At 33.3% G+C, this 18,962-nt stretch overlaps 4 protein-coding genes and 1 long non-coding RNA gene across 5 annotated transcripts; 2 read left to right on the top strand and 3 right to left on the bottom strand.

The window, feature by feature from the left end:
• The first annotated feature begins 1,206 nt into the window (after positions 1 to 1,206).
• On the top strand, positions 1,207 to 2,293 carry LOC101220404. The gene is made up of 3 exons (XM_004152415.3): positions 1,207 to 1,632; positions 1,720 to 1,832; positions 1,929 to 2,293. Exons 1-3 carry the CDS (start codon positions 1,323 to 1,325, stop codon positions 2,040 to 2,042), a joined length of 537 nt encoding a protein of 178 aa, XP_004152463.1. The 5' UTR covers positions 1,207 to 1,322; the 3' UTR covers positions 2,043 to 2,293.
• Positions 2,294 to 6,157: 3,864 nt separating this feature from the next.
• LOC101220635 lies at positions 6,158 to 7,854 on the bottom strand. Its single transcript, XR_968988.2, has 3 exons — positions 7,699 to 7,854; positions 6,698 to 6,794; positions 6,158 to 6,586 (listed from the first exon to the last, which is right to left on the bottom strand). It is a non-coding gene; the product is annotated as an uncharacterized LOC101220635 (long non-coding RNA).
• A 1,300-nt stretch (positions 7,855 to 9,154) lies between these two features.
• LOC101220163 (peroxidase 41) lies at positions 9,155 to 11,060 on the top strand. The gene is made up of 2 exons (XM_004152414.3): positions 9,155 to 9,629; positions 10,082 to 11,060. The coding sequence occupies exons 1-2, from the start codon at positions 9,243 to 9,245 to the stop codon at positions 10,691 to 10,693; spliced, it is 999 nt and encodes a 332-aa protein (XP_004152462.1). The 5' UTR covers positions 9,155 to 9,242; the 3' UTR covers positions 10,694 to 11,060.
• A 469-nt stretch (positions 11,061 to 11,529) lies between these two features.
• Positions 11,530 to 13,841, bottom strand: LOC101219928 (putative DNA glycosylase At3g47830). The gene is made up of 4 exons (XM_011653127.2): positions 13,375 to 13,841; positions 12,691 to 12,891; positions 12,051 to 12,107; positions 11,530 to 11,957 (listed from the first exon to the last, which is right to left on the bottom strand). The coding sequence occupies exons 1-4, from the start codon at positions 13,807 to 13,809 to the stop codon at positions 11,727 to 11,729; spliced, it is 924 nt and encodes a 307-aa protein (XP_011651429.1). The 5' UTR covers positions 13,810 to 13,841; the 3' UTR covers positions 11,530 to 11,726.
• Positions 13,842 to 16,494: 2,653 nt separating this feature from the next.
• LOC101221183 (U-box domain-containing protein 38) lies at positions 16,495 to 18,704 on the bottom strand. Its single transcript, XM_004152499.3, has one exon. The coding sequence runs from the start codon at positions 18,264 to 18,266 to the stop codon at positions 16,644 to 16,646; it is 1,623 nt and encodes a 540-aa protein (XP_004152547.1). The 5' UTR covers positions 18,267 to 18,704; the 3' UTR covers positions 16,495 to 16,643.
• Between the last annotated feature and the right edge of the window lie 258 nt (positions 18,705 to 18,962).

Raw genomic sequence — 18,962 nt, 5'->3', positions numbered from 1 at the left:
TCGATGATAGATTTTGCCATATTTGCAACTTTTTAAAATGTTGTTATATATTAGATTATTATCCATGATCGAAGTTTTTTTCATGTTATTCTTGTTCAGTCATGAAAATAAGTATAGTTTGATAATAAGCCAACAAAATTTTAATTCAACTGACGCTATATAGTAATAGTAACTATGAGATTTGTGGTTTGAATCTCTCGACACTAATTGTTGTAGACATTAAAGAAAAACGGTAGATGAATATATCCGAATTGCCAACATGAGCTGTATGTTCCTGTGGACAAGAGGTCTGGGTTCAAATCTCCGTCCAGCATTTATTACCATACATTTGTAAAAAAAAAATATTCGAATTTAAATGAAAAGAAATAATTAAAATTAAATAGTATAAATGAGTTAAATGTTTGCCATGAAAATCCCATGCCCTTATGCTTGGGAATTGCAAAACATAGAAGTAAGATAATTGATGTCACATAGTGCATTTAATGTTTATCCATACAAAGGAAGTTGGTCAACTCTCTAAGGGTAAAAATGTGAAGGTAATTAATTAAACACAATGTGTAACTCCATTGTTTTTTTTTTTTTTGTAGTAAATAGTTAATTTTTTAATCTTATATGTTTAATTAATTATAAATATGGATTAGATATGGATGAAGAAATTTACCAGAAAAAAATGGGTTAAAATTTATGATGGTATTGGTACATGAAGCTATCTTATAATTAATTTGGAAATCATGACAAAATTTCACATTAAACTTGTAAATTATCAAAAGTTAAATGGAAGATATAAATTGTAACACTTATAGTGTAATTTAATGAATTTGAAAATCTACCTATTGAATTGATGGAATCAAAATCAAAATCAAAATCAAATTATTCCCTTAAATCTATAGGCTATTGAAGTAATAGAAATTAATAACAATAAAGTTTTTGTCCATTTCAAGTATTAAATAAAAATGCTAATATTCTTAATTTTCTATAAATAAAAAAATGAAAAAGCTAATTTTCTCAATATTAATTATTTGATTGTTTTAAATTAACCTTTTAATTACTACTTACTAGAAAAGGAAAAAAGAGCAGACGTTTTTTTCTTCTTTTCAAAGTGAAAAGCCGCATTTATCCTTTAATGAAATTACCGTATTAGCCATAGAAACTAAAACGGACCGTTTCAAGCAAATGATATGCTATAAAAGAGGTCGGTGCTTCATCCATTCACTCTCCAATTCAATCTTCTTCTTCTTCTTCTTCTTCGACCTCGCCGCCGTAGCTTCCACTTGTTTAGAGAGACAAAAAACTGATTACCAGTAGAGAGAGAAACGAACCTCATGGGAAATTGCCAAGCCATAGACACAGCTTCTCTAATAATCCAACACCCAAATGGAAAAGTCGACAGACTTTACTGGCCGGTAAACGCCGGAGAGATCATGAAAACAAATCCCGGCCATTACGTTGCTCTTCTCATCTCCACAAAAGTTTGCCAATCGGAAACCACATCCACCCACCATCGTCGTCGTGATAACGATACTCAAACCAACAGTACAAATTTCAACTCGGTTCGGCTGACCCGAATCAAGCTTCTGAAGCCTACCGATTCCCTCGTTCTCGGCCAAATTTACCGACTCGTCACAACCCAAGGTATGTTCAATTCCTTAATTCTTCGTTTTGTTTAATGAGTTTGTATGATTTGGCAAGCGGGTTCTGAAATTGGTGGTGTTGGGTTAGATGTTTTGCAGGGGTTGAAAGCGAAACAGGAAGCGAAAAAGAAGAGGAATTTGTTGGAGTTTGAAGGAAAAATGGGGAACTCGGAGAAGGGATCTGAAGGGGAAATTAATCAGGTGGGTTGTTTTTTTTTTCTCTCATTATCTTTTGAAATTAAATTTTATTTTCATGGGTGGAATGAATCTGAATATATATGTTTTGAATTGTTACAGGGGATGAAGAATGAGAGAAACAGAGTGAAGAAATGCAATTCAACAGTATCAACGGCGGCGAAATCGAGAGGGTGGCAGCCATCACTGCAGAGCATTTCTGAAGGGGGAAGTTGAGGATTTGATATTTGAGACTAAGAACATAATAACGATTCAATGAACACAGATTTGTGGTTTTTTTTTCTTTTGGGGGGAGTTTTTAGAGTGAGATTTGTGCATAAGAAAATGAGTAGTTAATTATAGAACAGAACAGAGAAAGAAGGAGAGATAAAAAGAAAAACAAAAGATGGATGAAATATGAAATATTGTAGTTGGAATTTCATATTAAGGAATTGAAATTGGGTTTTGGAAGATTCAAACCATTCCTACTTGTTTCCTCTTGTGGTTGATTAGCATTATTTCCTATTTTTATTTTCTTTTATCCTAAAATGATGAAAATAAATATATGGTTCAATCTTAAAATTGGAAGTTTTATGGCAATTAAGGTGATTTAGGCTACTTAAACGCAATTACTTACTTAACTTCAAAAGCATCACGAAATACTTTATAAGTTTGTATGAGAGAAGTTGCACCTAATCTTTAATAGGAAGCGTGAACAATTTTTAGAGACATTAGGAAAAGAAAAGGGTTGTAAAATTCAAATTGAGAAAGAGAAGAATAAAATGAGATTGAGATTGAGATTGAGTCACATCATAATTTGATATCCAACATTCAATTTGGTGTTCCTTCTTTTTGGCAAAGAAAACCAATGGGACCATTCCAATGCCAACGTTGGACATAGACAACCCAACCTCCCTCTCTATTCTCACTTTAAAAACACAACATTCATAATTACACTTTGAAAATCTTAGAATGTTACTTTTCCCCTTTTCCACCCCACACTCCCTCCCTCATCCCCTCATCAATCTATCTTATTTCTTTTCATGGCCCTACTCACCCCATGTGTCGTTATCTCAAGATCGATATTTCTAGATATAACAAACTATTATCCATAAGGTATCACAATTTAGAGTGCCTCCAAAAATAAGTTGGTGAAGATCTAAAGGCTCTAATGGTCGAGCGAAAGAGCAACCTTGACATGGAAAAGATAGTGAAGCCTCCAAAAGTGTTTGGTTGTACTAACACAAACAGTGTAAAAATGTTATGGTAGTTTCAGTCAAATCATTCAAGAGGTATAAGTATGAAGATATGTTACGTAACTATTCTAGTGGTTAACTTAATCTTTGGAAGGTGTTGTTGATGAGGATTGCAGTGGTTTTGAGGATGCAATCTTGTAGGTACACATCTCTTCTACTACATTCAACAATGAAATAAAGCAATCAAATTGAATAATTTTTTCATGTCAATAGTAATTAGTGAATAAAAGAGTATGTTTAATTTACATCGATCTTCAAGGTGAGTGACGTAAGACAAGACATATATAATGTTTGGTTTTGATTATGATGGACATTTGAGACAAGAGGGAATGGAAAAGTGGAATGAATGTGGGGGCATGTAATGTTTGAGATTGTTTAAGCAAATGAAATAATAATGTAAAGAGAGGGTGAGATTTTGACCCAAAAAGAAAAGAAAAGAAAAGGAATTGATTGCAATAAGTCACATGAGGCCATTGAGAGTGGAAGGGAGCAAAGGTGTTAAAGAAAGAGAGAATGCATTGCTCTTTTTGCTTGTCTTTCTGTGCCATGCATGGCCACAAAGCATGCTCAAAAACACACTCCATCACTACCAATCACTATGCATTTTTCAAATACACAAAGCAAAAACATGCTGCCCCTTTTGCTTTTGTTTCTACCTAAGCTTACACTTTCAATTCAATATTCATTATTTGGCCTCATCATGCATCAAAGTGTGTGGACAAATTTTGACTTACTCTAGTCATCCTGTATTCATATTCACGACATTTCATCATCATTTTATTAAATTTCTCTTTCAATCATATTATTACACATTTGATTTTTGTTGTTGTTTAGTTTTTATGATGGTTGTCAATGACTATATCTTTACATGTTTTACTGTGATCTTCTTTGAATATGTGCTTAGTTTGCAGCATCTCGTAACATATAAAATAATTAACTAATGTGTATTCATTCATGTTCCTATCCTAGCTAAGCACCTCGAATACAAAATTCATTTGTTTTCATTTATTTTACTTATTGTGGTTCTTCAACGTTTAACGTTTATAGATATAGAAATTAAAATGTTAGTAACACGTGGCGTGAAAGCAAAAAACAATACCCAATATACTTTCTTCCTACCATTCATCTGTTTGCAGTTTTTTTCACTTGAATCATTATTAATTGTATATGTTGTATGTGTAATATGTATGTCTAGAAGCTCTTGCAAATGGAAAAATTGCATATGCTACTCGATAAATAATTGTAATTTAGTCTTAGTTTGTGTATAAGAAAGAGGATAGAACGTACGTAAGAAGTGATGTTCAAAAGATATGATTATATTAAAGATATGAGTGCAATCTAAGTCCCTAATTCAATAGTTTTAACAAAAGCAAATAATTAAAAATGTAAGATAATTGTGAGTAACAACATCTCAAATAATCTATATCGAAATATTTGAAAAGAACAAAAACGTCAAAAAGTAAATTTACTTCCAACTTAAGTTTGAAAAATATGAAATTTGTTGTATATATTAAAACTTGCTATTTTAACAATATTAATCAATACAAGTTTCTTTTTTTTTTTTTAATTTCCAAAGCAATAAAAATGAGAACTTTTGAAAGAGATTTTCTTTTTCTATCATAATGCTTTAAGTAGGAAATTATTTAGAATGGAGTAGGTCAAAGAAGTTAAAATGATGAATTTGCCAAAAGAGATGCACTTTGATTCATATCATAAAAAGAATTGGCTAAAGTCCATATAGACTAGAGCAAATAATTTGTACCTATAAAATGGTCATGTTAACCCTAATATATCCTATATAATAGCAATAATATGAATCAATTGGTGCACAAAGATTTGACCATATAATTTATTTACACATTAAAGGTTCATAGAGAATTCATTCATGATACAATCAAATCCCACAAAATGGAAATAAATACCCTATATATGCATATGTTTCTTATATATATCAACTTGGGTTAATGGTTTCATATAATAGCATAGGAGTAGGCACAAATTATTTGACAACCATTCCCATAAAATGATAAAATGATATCATTACTATTGGATCCCACTTGACCTTTGCTTGCTTTTAAAGAAACAATTCTCTTTTATCAACTACTCCTTTTTCATTATTAGGATCGGCATCTCTCTAAGGTCTAATTCCTTTTAATATAGTAAATTTTTTTTTGTTAAAGTTTGACCAAATATTTGTTTCACCAAAAATGACGAAAAATGATATTTTCTGGAATATGTTAGTTTCTCAAGAGAAATGTTAAGGAATAGTTTTGAACCAAACTTAGATCTAACAAATACTAAAGAGAGTAATTGAGCCCATGACCAAGATAAGATCGTGATGGGCCAAGGGAGGAGCCCAATTTTCGAATATAACTAAAAAAAATCACATAGAATCCGATCAATTTATCATTACAAAAATGAACTGGAGGACACCTAAAGTTAACCTATTTATAAATAGTTAATTATAGTTTCATACGAGGTAACTTGAATTATTTTAGACATTTGTATAAAGGTAACTTGAATTATTTTAGACATTTGTATAAAGGTATATGAGGTAACTTATAAAGGTATATGAGGTAACTTCAATTACTTTAGACATTTGTATAAAGGTAGATGTGTGCAAATTTTCTAAAAGTAAAAATTCACTCAAAGTAAAGATTTGTTTTCTTTCTCTGATTTTTGCATCAACCATTATTTTTATTATTTAGTTTGGGATCAAGGAATGGTAAAATTAATTATAAACCATTAAACTTGTGATCAATTATAAATCCGCACGTTTCTCTAACTAAATCTAAATGGAAAGATTAAAAGAAAAAATAAAAGACAAATAATTTATTACTTAGGTATGATATTGTTTATTTGGCAACTATATTAAATTTAGAAAAATTATCAACAATAGCAAATAGGAGAAAATGATTAAATTTAGAAAATGGTGAATAAAAATAATTGAACAATAATTCTATAAAGTTTAACTAAACGATAAATAATAAATCTTTGAAACTAAAAATTAGAGTGAAGATATAGTTAGACTAAACTATAATTATGTGTTAGCATTCAAAGAAACTATAATCTAAATCCCTCCACCTTCATAGAAAATTCTCAAACTAAAGACCCAATTAGTAATTTCACCTAATTAATCAGAAATATATGATGTACTGATCAAGATGTAATTTAAAAAACTAAGCACGTAAATGGAAGCATAAACATGGAAATACAAAACAATAAAGAAAATTTTTGCAACCAATTCGAAACATACATCAAAGAAGAAGGAAACGAAAAATTAACTCAAAAGATCGAAAAACGTAGTAGTTTAGTTGATGATGCATTTGGGTATAGCTAATTAAGGGCACTTGGTTCTGTTCCCATGAGTGGTCATGCTCGTGTAGCAAGTGCCACACATCTCGCGATTACCTGACGTACCCGGCGGCACACATCTGCAGCGCCGGCAGCATGTCCCGCACGCTCTTATGCATCGGTTTGGCCTCGAGTGCGCCCCGCAACGACGCCTGCATTGCCCTCCACAATCTGTGTAATAATATAATTCCCAATTTGTTTTGCTTTCATTTTTTCCATAAACGCATCATATAAATTATAAAAACAAAAAAAACCACCAGTGTGTCTATTTTTCTCTCTCACCTATGTATTGCATTAGCCTTCTGTTTGCCCCTCTCATCATTTTTTCATCATATTCCATCTCCTTCATCCCTTCTTCTTCGTAGCCATTGGAAGATACCTGCGTTACGTCCTACATAACCTTAGTAAATATGAACTTTCAATTGTGTGTTTACTATATATATACTCCAATGGAATCTTAAATGTTTAATTTTTATGTTCGGTAGATTTTTTTTTGTTACTTTTCAAATGTTAGAATGGGTCAACCTTCCCTCTATTAGACACACCATTAAAATTTTGCATATTGTATACGACACTTTTCGTTAGAGATAAAAACAAGTTTTCAAAACTATATTATACTTCTCCTAGCTACTTATAAAACAAATTCCATTGGATGTTTTTGGTTTTTAGTTTAAGAAAATTGTAATTGATTTTTTTCAATACTTGTCTAACTATCGTTTTTTTTTTTTCTAATTAAATATTAAAAATAAGAACAAGTTTTTTCATTTATGTTGTGTTTAGTAACCATTTGAACCTAGTCAAAAAAAAAAAAAAAAAATACATTTAAACTATGCTACTATTTCACCTTCTTTTAAGTAAACTTTTTTTTCTGTCATTTTTAAAATTTTAGCTTCGTTTTCTGAAAACTTGAGAGATTTAGATGTAAAAGAGGTATTTGTAAACTCGATTTTCAAAAACTAAAATCAAAAAATCAATTAACTACGAAACAATACCTTAAATGGTTTGTCTTTAGTTTTAAAAAAATAAGCAATAAACACATCTTTCCCACTAAATTTCTTACTTGTTATCTACAAAACTTAAAATCTAAAAGAATATACATACATATTTTTATTTAAAATTTAGCTAAGCATTCAAACCTTAGATCTTTGAAATATGCAAATACATCATAAGAAATCCAGGGAAAATAGACTCATTCAAAATTCAAAAACAAAAAAACAATTAGTTACTAAAAGTTGCGAAGGGCAGAAGATCAGTAGGAAGAGGTAGGAATAGAGAAGCTTTACCTGTGAAAGGCAGAGGAAAACGAAGACCCCAAGAAGGAGGAGGAGGAGGAACTTACGGACTGCCATGGCTTCCTTTCATAAATTCTGCAACTAATACTCTAATATCATTCATATAAAGAGAAAAGAGACGACTAAGCGTGAAATTCCAGAAAAGGACATGATTTGTGGGGGTAAATTTCAAAAAAATGGGGAATGCTTGAGCTGGAAAGGCTGTGGGGGGTGGGGACATATTTGGGAGACAACACATACAAAAATACAAAGGAAAAAAAGGGTGCCACTGACTACTCTGATTCCAAACCTGCTCCCAAGCCAAATGGCATCTTCAACCTCATCATAATTTAACACTCAATTAAATGTGTCAAAATCAAATGGTAGAAATATTATCATCAATTTTATTATTTTGTTGTTCTTTATATAGGATTTTGGGTTGGAATTTTTTTAAATAAAATAAAAAAATGATTTATTTTTTAATAAAAAGAACAAATAAAATGGTGTAAGATTATTATTATTCTAAGGATAAAAATAGAAAAAAAGTTTAGAGGAATTAGGAAACTAAAATGACCACCTTTATCAAGTTGTGTAAATTTTAAATCTTATTTCATCCACCAAATAAGTTATTATTATTTTGATAAGTTTTATTTAATTATTTGAATTCATTTAACTAATTTTCATAAAAAGAAAACAATAACATTTCAAAGAAATTTGATTAAGTTTCAGTGATTTATATTATTGAGGAGAAAAATGGAAAGGATAAAAGTGAAGAGATGATCAGGGTTTAGGGGAATTTTGTAATATTGAAATGGAAACCAGCTTGGAAGAGGCTTCCACCTCCAACATACAAAGCTGTCTTCCACTACTTTTCGTTCTTAATAAAAACGACAATAAAGTTTCTGAAACTAACTTACAGAAACCACTTTACTTGGGAATTGAATTCCCCATCTATGCAAATGCATATATTGGACATCACGTAAAACTGTATGAAGTGTTTTTGAATACTCATGTGCTATCTTATGGGGTTTGATACTATGGTCAAAACTAATGGACGAGTGACAAGTCTATGTAAATTTTATCAATATAGAGATAGGTGCAAGTAACTTTAACCAATTAAGCAGTATGATTCTATCTGTCATTTTATACAATACAACCTAAAAAGAATTAGATTCATGCAAAAATGTAATATATATATTATATATATGTATATATAGAAAGTTTGCATGGGAGGTAGAGAAAAGAGAAAAAAGTGGGAAGAAGAATAGAGAACAGTAGAAAATAGAATTTAGAAAAAGAGAGGTAATGGTTTGATTTGGAATTGGATTTATAACAGAAAACCCCAAAAAAAGTGTTTTGTCGAATGGACAGAAATTGATGGAGATCCCAAAATTTCTTAATGTATTAATTTAGGAATGTTTGTTTTTTTTTAATTATTGCTTCCTCCTTCCTCTTCTTATTCCTCATTGCCCTCCATTGGAAGAGGCTTCCCCATAGAGGAATAGATAAGGAGGAAGCCATTAAGTTTTCCTCTTCCTTTTCCCCTCTAACCCACCATGGCTTTCCCTTTCCCTTTCCCTTTACTTTTCCTCGTTACCATCATCCTCCCTTTCCCATCTCTTGTTCATTCCAAACTCTCCCTCGGTTATTACCAAAAAACATGTCCCGACTTTGAGAAGATTATTCGTGAAACTGTCACCAATAAACAAATAACCAGTCCTGTTACCGCTGCAGGAACCCTTCGCCTCTTCTTCCATGACTGTATGGTTGATGGTTGTGATGCCTCCGTTCTCATTTCCTCCAACTCCTTCAACCAAGCTGAGCGTGAGGCTGAAATCAACCACTCCCTTTCTGGTGACGCCTTCGATGTCGTCGTCCATGCTAAGACCAACCTCGAACTCGCATGCCCTGGCATTGTGTCTTGTTCTGACATCTTGGCACAGGTCAATCAATCATCATAGTTTTCTTAATATATTAACCTTCTAGCTACGCCTTAATTTTCTTTTTCTTACGTATCATATCATTTCAAAGTTATAATATTTCCCATCACACCTCTTTCAAAATTATCATTAATAATAAATAGTGTAAATGATATGAATTGTTTTCACTAAAACATACATCAGGCAATCTTTTATTAGTTTTTTTTAGGCAACAATCTTTTCTAAAAGTAACGATATAGACAATGGTTAGAACATGAAATAATGTAGAAAATGAAAATTGGATCCGCACAACACTACATTCGTTCTCATCGCTTAATTATTGTATAAGATAGATTTGGGTGTTGCATGCATCTATGATCTTTTTATTATTGTTATTAGTCTAACAGTATGATCAACCATTGATAGCAGTTATCTAAAAACTAACACAATTGGAATAATGAATGACAAATAATTAGGCGACTCGAGATCTAGTAGTGATGGTGGGAGGACCATTCTACAACGTTCGATTGGGGAGAAAAGACGGAATGATATCAAAAGCAGGCAATGTGGAAGGGAACCTCCCAACAGTGAACTTCACAATGGACAAACTCATCGATTACTTCGTTGAAAGAGGCTTCACCGTCCAAGAACTGGTCGCCCTCTCCGGCGGTCACACCATCGGTTTCTCCCACTGCAAGGAATTCACCGACCGACTCTTCCACCATAGTCCCACGTCACCCACCGACCCAGACATATACCCAAAATTCGCCGAAAAGCTAAAGACCATGTGTGCCAATTACGAAAAAGACACCGCCATGTCAGCTTTCAACGACGTCATAACACCTGGCAAATTCGACAATATGTTCTACCAGAATCTTCCACGTGGCCTAGGCCTACTGGCCACTGACAACGCCCTCGATAAGGATCCAAGGACGAAGCCCTTTGTGGATCTTTACGCTGTTAACCAAACGGCGTTTTTTCACGACTTTGGTCGCGCTATGGAGAAGCTCAGTGTTCACGGCGTTAAAACGGGAAGAAAGGGGGAGGTTCGACGAAGGTGTGACCTTTTTAATTCTATTAATACATGAGAAATTCTTTTCTTTTATTATTTTTTTTCTTTTTTCTTTTCTTTTTTTAATTTTTATTTCGTTTTTTACCAAAAAAGAAAAAATAAACAAATCAAAAAGGAAGAAGGGAAGGAAAAGGATTGATGCTCATATGCAAATCAATGTTATTTTCTAGGAAGAAGAAGAGCCAAAAAGAAAAAAAAAAACAAAGAAACAAAGGAAAAAAATTGCATTTTATTTTTGAATTCTTGAACTTCTTTTTATTTGTGTTTTTTATCTTAATTTTGGAACTGGGTGTTTTGTTTGTTATGAATTTCATTCTTAAAATGGGAATAGTGATATGTATTTCCCATTGTATGAATACTTCCTATACCTCTATTCATTTATTTATTTTTAATATATTCTATCTCAGCTTTAGTTTCGTAAATTATGTATGATTAATCAAATTAATACAATCTTAAGCGGGTTCTATGAGTTAAATGAACATCTCTAGTTATATGTGCTTCTCAAAATGTAGAGCTAAGTAAATGTATTATAAATTTTTTATTACAAAAATGAAGAACTTTGCCCATTAATATTTTTCAAAAGATGAAACATTGTCGTTTATCTTTTTAAAATCGTTTCAAAATTACTTTTAGATTAAAAACCCATTAGAATTTCGAATGAAAAATAAGTCTCAAAACAGGTGTACGGACGGCTTGAAATATCACATTGTTCCAAATCCTAATTTTTGTCCAACTTCCTAATGAATTTCTACTTTTAAGGATGGATTTGATGCTTTAAGGAGACATCAAAGTAATCTTACATTTTTTAAAAGAATAAAGATATTGTTTTAACCAATGGCAAAGTCCAAGGTATTTTCAATTAAAAATAATAATAATAATGGCCTTGAATGAAACACTTTCTTACAGAAAAAGCATTCCTAATTGTGGACATTAGCATGGCATTTTTCTAAAAATGTAGGAACAAAAGAAAAGAAAGAGACAGTAACAGAAAAAAAGGATTAGAAGCTTTCATAAATAAACTTTTGGTAAATACATCTATATTCACAGATTTAAGGGTTATAGGAGTACTTGAACAAAGGACAAGATTGTTCTTCAGATCCCCTTCGCTGTCGGGTGCCTGTTTTCTTCGTACATTTCGAACAGAGCTTTCCATGAGTATAAAGAAGACAGTTGAGATCAAACTTGAGATGATTTGGGATCCTTTTGTTGAGATGAAGATATGTTTTGTTCCTGTCTGCGTCATCCGGGACCCAACCCACAAACTTTGCAATCTGAAATACCTGCAAACATGTCGTTGGAGAATCAAAACCTTTCAATGGTCTTTAGAGAACACGGATCACAAACTCATCCGAAAGAGTAATTCAATTACTCACATGAGTGTCCACTGGAAAATCATCTTTCTGAAGATTGAACATCAGGACACAGGCCACCTGTCATTTATAACTTGTATGATTGATTATTGATGCTATAACACTAAGCAACCAAGATGTTCGAGGAATTTTATGAAAAATGCAAGCCATAGCTAACCATGAAAACACATACACACAAAAAAAAGAGAAAAAAACAGTAGAAGCCTTTAAACTACGATCCCAATAGGTAAAGGCTAAGACACAAGCATAAACATTTACACACGATGCAATGCTGACACGGTAACATGTTAATTTTTAAAATGTAGGACACGACATGTTTGGGACACACTTTGTTTTTCTTACAACAATAAATGTACGGGTGAATATTTGAACAAACTGTGAATATTTGCTTTGAAGATTAAAAGAACGTTCGTTCGTTACATGTAAGTGGCCAGTGGGTTTTGAGGATGGAAAAATCAATGGGTGAGAATTGAAAACCCCTAAGATTAAGAGAAAAATGGACAGAGACGTGCCAGGAGCGTCAGTGTCTGTGTTTTATAGGATACAAAAGTTGGGTGGTATAGTTCCATGAACTGACAAAATCTGAAATGTTAAAATATAAATTAGATTACAAAGGAAGTTGTTTTTTTTTGAGAAACAATACCGTTTTGGGGCCAATTCCTTTGAAAGTCGACAGCTCTGCCTTTATTTCATCGATGGATAAATCGCGCAAGAACTCCAAGCATAATTTGCCTCTTCTCTTTGACAGAGAACTCAATATATTTTTTATGCAAGAGGCTTTTGTAGATGCTAATCCTCCGCATCTTATGGCATCCTCTATGCATTTGGATTCAGCTGAAAGAACCTACATTCAAATATGAGTACATAAATGATAAATCAAAACCCCTTTCTTAAAAGGCACACTTCATCAAAATTGCTGGGAAAAACCATTGAAGGTCTGTCCTACATACTCCAACTCTCCAATCACATTGTCCAAATTTGAATTTCAGATAGCAATTTTGTTTGCCCTTAAACTAAATATAAGATTTATTATGAAAGATAACTTTCAAAAGATTAGAAAGTAGAGATGTTCAAGTTCAGAATTGACTCATGGTTATGGTTTATGCAAGAACGACACAAGAAAAACTACTAAATAATGATATTGGATAAAAATATTACATTGACAAAACAAGAACTAACTAAGAGAATTCAGTTTCCATTTTTCTAAATCCTGTTCATTGACGTTCCATTGCAAAAAGAAATTGACAGAAATCTGTCCTAAGAACATGTCATCCAACATAAAAAGAAAGAACAGCCGTAATCCAATCAAAGAAAGCAGAAGACTCACATCCTCCCAAGCAGCAAAGGCGGACTTGAGAGAAGCAAAAGCCCTCTCGGAATTAGCCTCCGTAGTGTTCTGCGATAGCACAGTTTTCACCAATCCATCCAAAACGCTTTCCTTCTCATCGACGAACTCCGACTCCACATTATCCCGGTGCTCAGCGCGGACGCCGTCCACGACAGAGCAGCACTCGCTCAGCCTCTCTCGCTCCTTCCTATACTTAAGAAACTCTCGCGGGAAGCCATGAAGATTCAACAGATCATCCCTCACGGACAGACATTCGTCCGAAGTGGGAGAAGAATGAGCTGGATACGGGTCAATAGTCGAGCAATTGAAGCCATTAACAGTTCTGATTGATTTAAATTGAGGTCCATCGGAGTGAGAATCGGCCGGTGGTTCTGGTTTTTGAAGACGCCTCTTCTTACCGGTCGTCTTCTTCATCGTTCCGTCAATTTTCGAAGCCGATTCGTTCCTTCATCATATGGATCCCTGTTTTGGGCTTCTCTTTAGCGTGGGCTTCGTGAACGGCCCATTTGTTTAAATGGCAACGAATTTGACTTTTCTTTTGGCTCAATTTATTTCCTTTATCAATTATTATAAGAAATAATTTTAGATCAAATCACATAATTGACATGAAATAAAAAGAGAACTAATAAAATCGAGAAAATGACAAAGTTTGGTTAAAAAACAATTCGAAAGACGTTTGTGTCAAAATCCAAATTTATGCCTTCAATCTCGTCCAATAATAACCCTCGAAAAATAGCTAATGAGACGTGTTTTACATACGTTCCGTCCCTAAAATCACTTTTGGACCCAAATGGAATTGAGAGGAGATGCTCAGCCACAACCAAGATTACAAATCTTAGCGGAACATGAGATCTACTATGCTCAACAATTTGATTGGTTATATAATCATTCTATAGGGATTATGGTACTCTAACTTAGGTCAATCACTTCCATAAAATACTTCATTATAACTTCAAATAAGGTAGTTTTACTCCTACTTTGAAATTCAATAGCTTCCACTCTCTCCGTCTCTAACTTAAACAACAAATTCGTGTATGCAACTTTTCTATTTTTCAAGTCCCACCATTTTTCTATTCAAACAAATTTACTATTATGTTTTGTCAAGATCAGGTGTGTCTCCTATTTGGATTTTGGCATAAAATTTGTGTATACTTTGAGATGAAATCCTTGTGTTTTCATTTTTTCCCTTACAACTTTTCATAATTTACACTTATTTTTCTTCTCACAACTCTATAATATAATTGAATAGAGTCAGATCACTTGACATGTTACAATTATTCAAGTAAGTGGAGACATGATTGGACCATAGATACGAAACATCAATATCTAACAACGGAGATATATTTGAACGGACAATCACATCTTTTCACTTTTATTTTTCTTAAATTCTTACTTTGTCTTTTATCTTTTAACTAAACGTTACAACTATTTAGGTCAAACATTATAAAATATTATTTGGTACATTAATTCTTTTAAATTTTCTATCTTCTAAAATATAATGTTATATAAAATTCACCTCCATCCCAAATGTCATATGCTTATTAACAACTTGACCGGATGAGGTGGTCAAAGTCAACTACGTTATTCTAACTTTTCGTTATCATTAGTGTCATTGTGAAAATATTGTATGAGATTTTAATACACGAAGCAAGCAAAAATATCATATTTTTCTTATTCAATATTTTCTATTAGTACAATATTTATGGTTTGTGGTAAATACTTTGCCTAAATTCCAAGCTAAAGGCTTTTCCTATTCAGAACGTGTGACCTTCTCTCCTAAAACCTCTTTGGCTTAGATCTACACGGAAGATTCAATCCTTCTTAGATTACCCTCACAAAAACAGTAATTATTTTTACTAAATGTGCAACCTACGTAAACATTGAAGATTTATTGTTAAATGATAAATGGTGTCTTGTCATTTGAAAAGGCTATTCAAGCATAATTTAATGGAAACTCGTCACATAATAATAACAGTATAAGGATGATATAGACATAGATGTATAAATGTGATTTTGTCTATTTGCCTTTGAAAGTTTGACAAAGAAAATTAGAATCTTAGTTTTTTTCTTTTTAATTTAATACTAAGATTAGGACATGTCACACATGTAATGTAATGGAATGTGAGAACCATTTTAATTCCTTGGTCAACGGTCAACACCTCACCAAACCTTATATTGATCTTATTAATTGTTTTTCTTTTAGTTAATAAAAACAAATTTTTAAAAAAAAAGTCTTCATGATCAAATGAGTGTACAGAATTTGGAAGATTTGAACTTTATATTATAAAGGAAGGAAGGTAAGTTTGTCTTATTCATTATTTATGAATCATATTGGCTTCTTCTTTTTCTTGTTCAAAGGTGCTCCTTACAAATTTTGTGGTGATTACATCAAATTTAATTAATTATTTAACTTTTTAATTGGTTGATATGTCTTCGTTTTTCTTGTGAATTTAATAATGGATATGATGGTGTGAGAGGAAAATTGTGGGATAAAATATAGTTTTAGTATTCAAATTTAAAGTTTATATGTATTTAGAGTATATGTTTCAAAACATACATGTTAGTTTTTATATTTGTAAAATGAAACTAGTTAAATATCGGATGGACTATGTTACTTCATTAAAATACATGGCAAAATCTATTTGAGATCATATTTTCTATCTCTTAGACGCATTGTCCAGTCGTACAGTATACTTCAACAAAACACAAAATTATTAATTTTAGTCGTAAAGCCTACATTTTCTTGGATAGAAAGATGAGCTAAAAAATTATAACTTATTATTCCAAATATGGGTGATTTCTAAATATTTACACAATTTTTTTAAAAAAATTAAAAATTATTCAACGATTTGTTTAATATAAAAAGGTCCTATATCACATTTTAAAAGCCAAAAGATTACCAAACAAATATACACTTTTCAATATCTTACTTTAATTTTAATTAAAATAAGCTTATAGACACTACTCTGCTCTCTCGATTGTTTTATTATAAGATTTTTATAAATTAAAAATTTGTTTTTACATGCATTTTCTCGGTAAATATTGAATACAAATATTTTCTAAAAAATTAGTGAAAGAACAAACCCAAAATTAAGTGGATTAAAACAAAATTGATATCAAATATAATACATTTTAAAAAATTGAATGTAGCAATGCGTGTTTTTTCTTTGAACATCAATAAATAACTATACAAATAACTAAGTCCTAAAAATAAAATTCACATTCAAAAAAGAGGAGAAAAAATCAAATCAAAACTTAGTGGTATTTGTAGAGTACCGGTTCAAGCCGGTACCAACCCGACCGGTCCAGCTGACTCCACCCATATCAAGACCATGTTGGACGACACCTTCAATCTCGACCGAGCCGCTCCCACCGGTTCTCATCATCTGCAAGATCCTCTTAGCCTTCTCCCTCGCCCGCTCGCTTCCTCTTTCTTCAACCTCTCTCAGAACCTCCACCGCGCCGGCCTCCTTCGCCAATCCTCTGAATCGGAATCCTCCTTGACTCAGTGCGTAAAGCGCCACCACACAATTCTCCCGAGTCGACTCGGAATCCATCTCCTTCTCCTTCAATAACCCCACCAAACAACTCACCGCATTCGCATCCAGCATCGCCGATCTCCCGTCCACAGACACCGCAATGTTACATAGAATCAGTACTATTCGGCTCGTACACCCTTCGATTCTCGTCAACGATAGCAGAATTGGAACGGCACCGAGTTTCACCAGTTTGACTCGGTTGCTGGGGTTTAGAGTCAAATGATACAAACAAAGAGCTGAATCGTTCCTCGTTCTCTCACTGTCGGATCGGAGCGTGTTCATCAACACCGGTAACGCGCCGAGAATTCCAATCGCCATTTTGTTCTCGTCGTCTAATGATAAACTGAACAAAGCGCCGGCAGCGTGTTCTTGAGATTCGGTGTTTCCGCCGTCTAAAACGTCGATTAATGGCGGAACAAATCCTGCGCGTACGATCTTCAATTTGTTCGCTTTCTCGAGAGAGAGATTCACGACGGAAGCTACTGCGTTGATCTGGACATTTGTAGATCGGGATAAAATCAGAGGAAGTAAGGCGGCGAGGAATTCTTTTGTACACAAAGAAGCCCTAATCGATTCGTTTGATTTCGTTAATTTTCGTAGGGAAATCACTCCTTCTCGTTGCTCGAATTCGTCGTTGCTTCTGAATTTCAAAATGAGTCGAGATTCTTCCTCTAAATTTGGGGCATACGAATCAGAATATCCTCTGTGATTGGAATCTCTATCGATGCCTCCATGTGAAGAGGAAGGAGAATTGGTAGCATAACTAGATGGTTGTGTTTTGAAAGGCAAGAGAGTACTCTCCCGTATGACCTCCTCAGTCTGCTCCGGCGAGTTGAGTTGAAATCGGTTCAGTCGCAACCCAACTTCGGTGGTAGCATGAACCGCAACTCCCGTCGGTTTATCAGCGACGCCCCTAATCAACGCGCTATCAGAAACCTCGAATCGATTCTCCTGCTCCTCCTTCTGCATTAATTGACGAACAACGAGTTCAATGGAAGTGTAAGACGGTGGTTGGGGATGTTCGATTCCGTTGTTATCGCACCATTTGAGAATGGTAGATCTTATGTTCCTGTTGGTTATAACAGAGGAGAAATCGGACCTTGAGTCATCTTCTTCAAGCCTGGGGGAAAACCCCAAGTCTTGACAAACTTCAACAGAGAGACGCTCGAAGGTTTGACCGGAGGAGACGACAACTGGGTCGGCCATTAAAGACTTGGAAATTGGGCAAAGGTATTCTTGGGGACAGTCTTTTGGGCGTTGAGGTTTGGGATCGGAGGAAGATCGGTGGTGGAAGATGGAGAGTTTCAACCTGTGGTTGCCATGGCCGACCATTTCTTAGCCAAAAACAGGGCAAAATTCAGAAATGTAGAGAGGGAAAGAACCGATGGGTTTGATGAAATTGAGTGTTGGGGAGTTTGATTTATGGCAAAAGTCTGCGCGGAGAGAGAAGATTTGTCCTTTTTTTGCCTTTTTTTTCTATTATGAAGGTTGGATGAAGACTGGGTCGGAGATTGGGAGTGGAATGGAGTTTTGACTTTGCAATGAATGAATGAATCTTTGTATTATTTTGTGCGAAGAGGATCGGTGAATCAACATCCCGCCGACCGTCGCGGCGGCATTTACCTGCCTCCCCCTGCCGTTAAACTGTCAAGTATAAGGTCCTCTTTGTTTAATAAATGTATATATTTCTAAAAATGTGCATAACATATGAAATCAGTTTCTAATTTTATTTACACATTTTACAAATTTAGTTGTTCCAGATTTGAATTCACAATTTGTAAAACTTATATATTTATAATCCTCAACCTCAACTCTGAGTTTAAATCTTCCTACTTATATTTTCAAATATATATATATATATTTATTTACCATTCTAGGGATTTGGTCTCTTTTAATGACTTTGTTTAAGAAAAAGTGTAAATAGTTTGTGACTATTCTATTTTTGAATTTTCTTTTAAAAATAATAGTTAAAATTAAGATTTAAATTGATATAACCTAATTATAAATGGATATTTGAAAAAGAAATAA

Source organism: Cucumis sativus, chromosome 1 (genome assembly GCF_000004075.3).
Source record: "Cucumis sativus cultivar 9930 chromosome 1, Cucumber_9930_V3, whole genome shotgun sequence".
Classification (NCBI taxonomy): Eukaryota; Viridiplantae; Streptophyta; class Magnoliopsida; order Cucurbitales; family Cucurbitaceae; genus Cucumis; species Cucumis sativus.
The sequence above is the reverse complement of the archived record's forward strand: the minus strand, read 5'-3'. Positions and strand labels throughout refer to the sequence as shown.